At 39.1% G+C, this 9,927-nt stretch overlaps 1 protein-coding gene across 3 annotated transcripts in view; it reads right to left on the bottom strand.

Moving 5' to 3' along the window:
* Positions 1-1,546: 1,546 nt before the first annotated feature.
* SLC38A11 (solute carrier family 38 member 11) overlaps positions 1,547-9,927 on the bottom strand; it is a 46,102-nt gene continuing 37,721 nt past the window's right edge. For all 3 annotated transcript variants that reach the window (XM_054044776.1, XM_054044777.1, XM_054044778.1), the window contains 3 exons: positions 9,792-9,904; positions 8,958-9,089; positions 1,547-4,541 (listed from right to left, as the gene is read on the bottom strand). In XM_054044776.1, the coding sequence (XP_053900751.1) occupies positions 4,293-4,541; positions 8,958-9,089; positions 9,792-9,904 (494 nt within the window). In that variant the 3' untranslated portion in view covers positions 1,547-4,292. The remainder of the gene's footprint in view (positions 4,542-8,957; positions 9,090-9,791; positions 9,905-9,927) is intronic.

Here is a 9,927-nt window from a genome sequence, read left to right as displayed (position 1 = left end):
CCAGATCCTGTAAAGCACCCCTGCATGGAACCCCATTAGCTCAGTGAGATTTCCATGCACCTGTGATTCAGGTCCTTTGTGTTTACTGAAATCACAAAGAATGGATAAGACTGCAAATGGCAATGGTATCATAACCAATATTACTTTGATCTCAATTCTTTTCAGAGGATATTAAATGCTTCATAAAGTAGTACATTCTATGTCAAATTGTCCATGTATAATTCAGTAACTGTACAGTTCTTCACAGCAAAAACATTAAAATGATGAATCCCAGAATTGCAAAATCAATAAAAAATCTTTTCAAATATTACATGAAGTTGATACATTAAAAGAATTCTGGTTGAATTTAATAATGTATCAGCATTACAGTAAGTGCCTGTAGTGCCAACATACATATGTTTTGATGGCAACTGACAATTACTGTAATATAATGTACTGTTTAAATTAAGAATATATGCATTATGCACATAGACTGAATCACCTTGGTAATAAAAGGAAACATTTATGAACCATTCAAAGAGTGATACACTTAAGCCCAGAAATTTAGTATTTAGTTAATTCCAAAGTGACTTCGTTTCATTATCTATTCCCAATGGACAGAACAAGCTAATCTATCATTCATAAAAAGTATCCAGTAGTGAAAGAGACTATAGCCCAGATCATTAACAGTATTTAGGCTACTAAATTCCATTGAAATGAATGAGAGTTATGTGCCTAAATACCTTTCAGGATCTGGACCTACGTACCTGTTTCACAGCTCTGTGTACCCTCACATTTGCTGATGAAGTCAACTGGAGTTGAGGATGATCAGGACCCTACTGAACTGAGGCCAGAGTTGGATTCTGTCAAAGGTAGACTGTAGTTTTCCACTTACCTGAAACCATTTCTGTATACAACACTGGAGGAACACAAAGATCTTAAACTTGATCTTGAACTTTACATTGAATTAATCTCTATTAGATAAAGTTTGACAACACATTTCACATACTACCTATACATACATGGTCCAGCAGACCAGGTCTCTCAAATGAGACACTACAATACCCATTAGAGGAACTGGATGTTTGCCTTGGGGCATCGAAATATAATGAGCTAAAAATTTATGTATTCTCCAAACTGTGTTAATCTAATTTCATTTAATAACTGGATGGAAATACCCTTTTCTCTAAAACAGTAAAGTTGACTAGTCTTCATGCCATTTTGTAGATATTACTGGTTTGGGTTTGTAGGTTTTTTTTTTTTTTTTTAAACCAAACAATTAACCATACTGACATTTTTGTGGTTCGTGTTTATTCTGCATACATTACAAAATCCTTCTCTATGCTTATGGCAAAGCTGACAAGTTCATCAGAAAGATACTGCCTTACAGAACTAGCTATAAAATTCTTCAAGAAAGCAAATAATAACTGAGCAGACACACAAAAATGATAGGAAGATTAATAAGTAACTGCTGACTTAAAAGCTTTTCATCAGTTGTAGGCTGAGGGAAAACAAAGCAGGCAATAACTATCTGAGTATAATGAATTGGGTGCTGAGGGAGTCAAGATGACAAAACAGAGAATGTTCCTTTTATTGAAAAGTCTAAACAAAATCAGATACAAATTTATCAATTGGGCAGAATCTAAACTGCTAAAATACATATGGTCACATCCTTTGCCAAGAGATAGTAGAAGTCAGGGCCTTTCAGGTTGAGCAACACTGGGCCTGGGTATTTTCTTAGTGCAACTTATTTATTTACACTCTATACAGCAATCCGGGAATAGAGGTAAGTCACAAAAGCATGCAGGCAAATCCTGTCTTCAGTAATTTCAACCAAAACACCAATGCCTGGCTCTCATGGAGTAATTCTGTCCTCATAATTAACTCTGGATAGGGAGATTAAGGCAGTGTGTAAACTCCCCTGATTCTTGCAACAGCTTCCCACCTTCCCCATAAAGAAGCTACATTACAAAACTAACTACAGTACAAAGATTTCTTCAGAGACTGAACAGTGCTCACAGAGTAAGAAAAACAACTTGTAAAACTATGTGTAACAACATCATCTAGTGCCTTCTACCATAATAGCAAACGTGTAGGTTAAAAAGTTTTGATTGAAATTGTTTTTCAAGCAATAAGGACAGTGGGCAAAATTTTCAAACCTGGATGCCTAACTTAGGGCATGACTACACTTGCAAATTTAGAGTGCTGTGAGTTAAACCAGCCCTCGAAGAGCGCAGTAGGGAAAGCGCTGCAGTCTGTCCACACTGTCAGATTCAAGCGCACTGGTGTGTCCACATTAGCAGCTCTTGCAATGGCCACAGAGAGCAGTGCATTGTGGTAGCTATCCCAGCATGCAGGTGGCTGCAACGTGCTTTTCAAATGGGGGGATAGGGTGGAGTGTAACAGGGAGTGTGTATGTGGGGGGAGAGAGAGTGGGTTTTGGGGGGCTGAGAACATGTCAGCATGCTGTCTTGTAAGTTCAGACAGCAGCAGATCCCCCCTCCTCCCACCTCTCTCTCTCACACACAGCATTCCACAGTAATGGTTTGCTTTGTCCCGGAGCAGATAAGCATGCTGGCTTTCAGAAACAGAGGTTTGAAAGGGGATATCCGCATTCCTGCAGCAATTCCAAACAATGACAAGAGTGGTCACTTGACTTAAGGGGATTATGGGACGTTTCTGGAGGCTGATCACAGCGCAGTAATGCAACACCTCGTTCACACTGACGCCCGGGCGTTTCAGCCAAGGCGCACCAAGTGTTAAGCTTCTCATGGAGGCGGATTACCAGGAGCACTCCAGCTGCAGAGTCCAGGCGTTCTAAGTGCCTTGCCAGTGTGGACGGGTCGTGATTTAGGGCCCCCGGGGCTGCTTTAATGCGCTCTAACTTGCAAGTATAGCCATGCCCTCAGGTCCTACATCCTGACCAGAAGTTTTCTTTTGAAGTCAATGGGACTTGCAGGTGGGCTCAGCAATTCTGAAAATCAGACCACTCCTGTTTAGCTTTCTAGATATGGATTTCGAAACCTAACTTATGCATGCAGGTTTGAAAATGTTGAGCAGTATCAAAGCATCTCTGGCTGAGGTAGCATAAAGACCTTAAGATAATGAAAACAGAGATTCAGCCAAGTAGGTGATCAAACCATTTGATCTGGATGCAAAACAAGCGCTCAGCAATAAAATGGGGAGCCAGGCCCACCCTTCACATTATTTACATGTGAATTCCTAGTTCACTAGTCTTCTATAGACCCTGATATAAATCCTCTAAATGAAAGTGAGCTTGGGCATTTATATGATTCTGCCATTTGTTTCAGATGGGGTAGAGTTCTGCTGAACAAATGGAACGTACTGAAGAGAGACATGGAATTTGAGATTTAAGTTCACTGGCAGAAATCCATGGGGAAGATCAGACAGCACCTGCTCAAATTACAGCATTATCACCATCGGGTTTCATAAGCAATAAGTTCACTTATGAATTTAAGGTAAATTATGATTCCTGTAAACTACAATTTCTATTCTGTCAATCTCATAGTAACGCTTTTAAAGCAGACTATATTGTCAATCATTTTAAAAAATACCAATGCTATTTTATTCATATAAAATCCTTTTAATAAGAACACAGCAAACAACCTTGTAATTCACTATTCAATGAGTAAAACTGCACTTGTGCACAGACTGTGTTGGTTCTCTGCACAATAAAAGTCCCACTTAAACCCTATTTAAATGCACAGGTCTTGCATTTGTATTGGTCCTCTGCACCAAGGTGATTTTCACTCTAAGCCAGATACATTACAGATACACTACTGTAGAAGTGGGGCTATCCCCACTTCTCAGCAAAGATTTAATAGCAGAGTGGTATGGTTAGGTCTCTTAATAATACAGTTTCAGGACTTTTAGAAAATATACTAGAGTATGTTTACTAGTATTCTGTGAAAAGTTATCAAAAGTAATTAAAACTCCATTTGTTAAATGACTAGAGAAAGTACACTTTGAGATGCCTAATCTATGTTTTTTAATTGTATTTGATTACAAATTTGCAAATTTGCTAAATTACATCCTTAGCAATTGGTTTTCGAGTTATACATCCAATTTAGTGAGACTCTACTGAAGAGTCAGGTTTGATGCAATGCAATCTTAAAAGTCAAAGCTTATTTCTCATCTAGAAAAAGACAATAGCATAAAACACGATACACAAATACAGTTGTACAGTTTAAGATTCTTAGTCAGTACGAAAACATAAGAGGACTCTGTCCCAGTCATATTTAAATTACTATGCACTGATGACAGGCCCTTTAGACTCAGGACTGGTAAATTGGCTAAAAAGGTGGAAGTGTACTGTTGTAAAGAGAGGCATTATTAGGGAAGCAGTAGACCATTTCTTTTCCATGGCTACATTCTTGGGGATGCAAGATAGTCATAACAAATCCCACTGTCATCAGTAACACACCAACAGTAAGAATCAGGCCGGATATGAGGTTATCTGAATGGTTCCATCGCTCTTCAGACAGCTTCAGATAACATGCTGTTGGGATGATAAAAACAAGTGGAGTAGCACTGAGAATCCCCTGGTAGGAGGAAACAAAAAAAACCCATGAGCACATATATTCACATCGCCAGCACAAAACAAACATTTATAATTAGTTTATAGTTAACCGGTAATTAGATCTGTGCAAAAAGTTTCCTATGAGAAGAAACTAAAGTAGTGGCTTTTCTTCTGGGTGGTTTCAATCACCAAAACCCAAATCGATTGCAAAGGAGTCTGCACTATAATTTGAAATGTCTCAGGATGAAGGAAACAGTTACAACATATTCATTTTACCGTAACAGGGTGAAATTTTACCCTGCATGAACTTGCTTTCTATTAAGCTAAAAATCACATGAAAAATTTCAGCTCCAGAAGTACAGTAAATCCCACATTTTGAATAGCTTTGAAATATTTTGTCACATGAAATATTTAGGAACAATTCCTGATAAGATTTTAGAAGAAATGTAAAGGGGCAGTATTATTCATTAATCCTTCTTTCATGCACTATCACAAAGCACATACTTGGATTTCCTTAAAGTTTTTACCTTTCAGTAAAACAAAGAAAAGCTTCCTGTGCATGATAAACATCAATGCAGCAGTTTAACTTGCTCCTAGCAGCTGCTCAGAACAATATTGTTGAGCAATGCCTCCAAACATAGACCCTGAGTCAGGAAAGCATCCCTGTTCAGGACAACACTTACACATGTGCTGAACTTTTAAGGGAACTAACTACAAGTCCAGCACATGCTTAAGTGCCCTCCTGGGTAGGGATGAGGTTAAGCATGTGCTGAAGTATTTTCTTAAGTAAGCACCAGTGCAGGCTATAATATTGTTGCAGCCATGCTTCATTTGCCATCAGAGAGCTCTGCATTTCTGTGCATGATGTTGGAACTTGCCACCCTCTTACACACGCTTTATGAGTAGTCTGCATTAATTTCAGTTAAGAGTATCCATAAATTTGTTGATTAGAGAGACTGCAGGCGGTGTAGCAATCTATACGTTAATGTGTCTTTGTTTCATTCATCTGTATTTTCTTGTTACTTATACTGTCATGGTGGGAACTGTTATTGGCAGTCATCAGTTACAGACCTGGTAGAAGTCAATGGGTGTACTATGCACCCTTCATTCAGGCTACATGATGGAGCAATTAAATGGCCCTTTTGCTTAGTTATAGCTGAAACAACAGAAGCAACTGCCCAAGTCATGGTCAACCATGGCAAGACCTAGAAGCTAAGCCATGTGGCCCAAGGGGTTTCCCTAGAGTCTGACTGCAAACACGGGGAATTGATTTATTGGCAGCTGTATCTGTGTATGGATTAAAAGAAGCAGTGGTGATCATAGTGCTTGGGAGGAAACCAAGAGACAGAAATTCTTTTAGGCATAATACTCAAAGAGAAGGCAGACTGGGCTTTCTGAACAAGGAAACTGCCTCCTGTTTGTTTCTACTATGTTCAGGGAAACAGGACTTTGTGTACATTTTTGTAAATAAACATGATTACGTCAAAGAGATACCAGACTCATCTCCTCAGCTTCTTCTCCCAATGGAAATACCCTGGGAAGGACTCAAAAATTGGTTAACTGCTTGGGCTAAAAGGGACAATATTATTATATTTATGGAATGCTTACTTATATGGAAGATTATTTAAAAAGAAAACACTTACGTAGACAATTACACATAAAAATCATACCCATTTACTAATTTTGGCAAGAGAGTGGAACTGACATTCCCTGGAAGTGCCTCAATAATATATTAATTTAGTGTAATAAAATAGTACTACATCAGGTTAATTATACAAGAGATAAGTCTTTTTGTAACAATAATGAAAATCTATAATATAAGAAAATTCTGTTTGTGAATTATACACATGTATGAATTTCACACACACAACTTAAAAATAGAGAGAACTGCTGGAAAGAAAGTTGCCAACAGATGCCATACAAGCAGTATTGGGGAAAATGCCAAAGGGAACATCTAGCATGGCTAAACCAAGCCAAGATGCATTCTGTTTATTTTAAGCTATTTATAATTTGGAAAGGATTAATTGGAAAGAAACTATGCAGGTAACAATGAGTTGAGAGGAGGCCAATCAAGTAGTTTATCTGGATAGCAGAATCAGATCTCCAGTATCAGTGTGAGCACAAGCAGCTAATGTGGCTGTTATAAAGCCTCTTCTCATTGCTCAGGTGGAAATTAAACTGTAATGCGGAGAACATGTTCCTCACCAAGGCCCTAATCCTTCAAGCTGTTACTTGTGGGCAGATCCTTGCACCTGTGGTGAGACCAACTCACTTCCTTCTCGTTCACTGATTTCAATAGAGCTTGCAGAATCAGGTCCTAGGATTCTCAACTAAGGGAAATGAACAGCAACATAGAGAGCCATTTTTAGGTTCCTCTTATGTATCAGAAGCAGTGGCTCTTATTACAGGGATCTCTCAAACCCCCTGCTATTACACCCTGAAGTGTGACATACCCATACCTACTGTATTATTCATAGATTCCAAGGCCACAAGGGGCCATTGCGATAATCTAGTCTGACGTCCAGTATAACACATGCTGGAGATCTTCCCTAAAACAATTCCTAATGTGTATCTTTTAGTAAAACATCCACTTCATTTTAAAATTGTGAGCGATGTAGACTCCATCACAACCCTTGGCAAATTGTTCCAAAGGTTAGTTACTCTCATTGTTAAAAATGTACACCTTATTTCCAGACTGATTTTGTCTAGCCTCAACTTCCAGCTGTTGGATCATGTTATAGCTTTCTCTGCTAAATTTAAGAGCTCATTATTAAATATTTTTTCCCTTGCAGGTACTTATAGTCTGTAATCTAGTCACGTCTTAATCTTCTCTTCGTTAAGCTAAATAGATAGACTCAAGGAGCTCAGTTGCTATAAGGCATGTTTTATTATAAATATCTGGACTGAAACTGAAGCTAGAGGACTGGTTAAAAACCAGAGAGTTACCATAAATTTAGACTGGCTAATAACACAGGCATGTTTTGATGAGCTATGTAGTCTGCTTCCTCTATTATTACTATTTCAGATTGGCTAACAAACTACATTCACATACAAGACTCCACTAGGTGGAAATGTATTTACCAGAAAAAACAGTTTTCAGACAGTAACAAGTGGCCCCTCCCGGCCACTGCCTTGTGGACTCAGCACAGCCCTACAAGTGGCCCATTTCCTCAGTTTCCCTTTTGAGTCCCCAGTAACTCCATGCAAGCTTATCTTCTAGTCCCAAACAATTTATTTACAAACATGGTGTAAGTACTCCATAATATATCCCAAAACATAGTCCATATCACCCCAGTGTAAATAATACTCCCCTTCCTTCTGTGTGCAACCCTGTTCCTTCCAGTGGGGACTCCCACAGCCTCTCTGCCGGGAGTATTCTCCTTTTACTGTTCCTCTGGTCCAGCTCTCCAGCAAGGAGATGCCAGCGGGTAAGCCCCTCCACTGCTCTCCCTTCTTTCAGCCTTCTCTGGCCCTTGGCTCTGGTTTAGGGTCATCAGGCAACTCCCTCTGCTGCTGCTGCTGCTGCTGCTGCTCCTCCTGCTTTCAGCCATCTGGCCCTAGCTCTTTGGCTTAGAGACACCAGCCAGCAAATCCCTCTTGCTGCTCTCCTACCTTTAGCCTTCTCCCAGGAAGTACCTTCTTTCTTTGGCAGTTCTCTTCTCCTACCTCACTCAGTCGGCTCTGATTCTCACTAGATCTCACCAGGCCTCTTATTGCTCCCCAAATGCTGCCCTGCCGTCTTAATTGGCCCATCTGGGAACACTTGGCCTGGAACAGGAGTGCTGAGGCCAGTTTCACTCAATGGGCTAGCTACTCCATTACACATTCTTTAACACTTTGTGTTGTGTAAGTATTAAAGACAAGAAAAACCTTAGTATCTGTCTTTAAACTGAACCCATGGTTTTGGAGCCTCTGCCTTCAATTTGAGGCAGTATCAGAGTCTTAGGGATGACACTTTGCAAGAGATATATTTTCCCTCCTATGAGGTCATTTTTGGATCCCCCACTCTGACCTTCCCATAGTGAAGACATTGTTGGTGGCTCAAGTGCAAAGGAAAGTCCAATAGCAGTGGAAGAAATTGGTTGCAACCGCCCTTCTGCCATGAGCTTAACAGGCTCAAAAGTCAGCAGCACTACCTGGGGAAGGGCCTTGGCTAGAGGATGTAGTGACTCAATATGAGATACCTGTAATACTGCAGTAACTCTAATTATTTCCTAACAAGTGTCAAGATTTTAACAGGTCCCATTATACTCCACTGTCTTATCTAACTGTACTTAACTACTGATAGTCATGGTCCATAGCCATCAGCCACATCCTTTGATAAGTCTATTCCACTGTTAACTATACTATGTTACATTTAAAAGAATACTGTAGTTTTTCAGAATTCCATTTATATTAAAGAGTGATTAGTAAATAATGGAGCATTAGGTGCACTTACGTTCAGCTCTAAAACTATTCCAAGGCAATCATACACTAAAGAGATGCTTGTGGCTACAGCAACAACAATTACTGTCACAGCAACATGGAAAATGGTGGTAAGGGTCCCACTGAAAAACACATTGGCAATTACCTGAAATGAAAACACAGTTTGTAACTTTACTTTGGCCAATTATTTATTTTAACAGGCTGCATGTTTTAAATTCTATATGCTATGACTTATAATGCAACTGAAAGGAGCGGCTGAGAATGTTATGGCTCTCAACCATCTCAAATTCTTGACTTCAGTGAGAGGCATCCCTCCTTTTCCAGAAATTACTTCATATTAAAATTATGTAAAACCCCCCAACATTTAATTTTACTATATTTTCAGGACATAGTGGCACTCTTCTCATTCACCCGATAAACACAGTGAAACCTTCTTACCATGAAGTCATTTATTAAAAGAAAAGATTTCCTACAGATTTCCCATTAATCGATTACAGTACAGTGAAACATTCCAGGACTTTCCTTCACTATAAATCCCCTGCCCCAATCAGTTACAACCACCTCCTGCATACTATACTGTGTGAGTCACCATACTGGAGTTCACTATGTGCCAGTTCCATTACACCACACTGAGAATTTAAGCAACAGTATTCAAGAAAACAATATTAAGTTTATGAAATCACAAGAAAAAGCCCACTAAATGCTATAGCTAGCATGCACCAGACCATTAGGTATTGATATTTACATAAGATTAGTTAGTAATTGCAATTAGGACAGATCTCACCATATATTTTACAGATTAAGCATATGATTAAAAATATCATGGAAAAAGAGATAAATGTCTCACTTCTCTAGTTACAAAACATTCAATGGGGAAAGTCAGGATTATAGTGACTCCATAGCAAAACCTTCCAAATGTAGCAAGATCATCGTCTCTGCAATAGTTTTCAAATATATCTCCTAGAGAACAGGGAACAATGAAA

The sequence above is a fragment of the Malaclemys terrapin genome, chromosome 11 (genome assembly GCF_027887155.1).
Source record: "Malaclemys terrapin pileata isolate rMalTer1 chromosome 11, rMalTer1.hap1, whole genome shotgun sequence".
Lineage (NCBI taxonomy): Eukaryota > Metazoa > Chordata > Testudines > Emydidae > Malaclemys > Malaclemys terrapin.
This window is presented reverse-complemented; position numbering and strand designations above follow the sequence as displayed.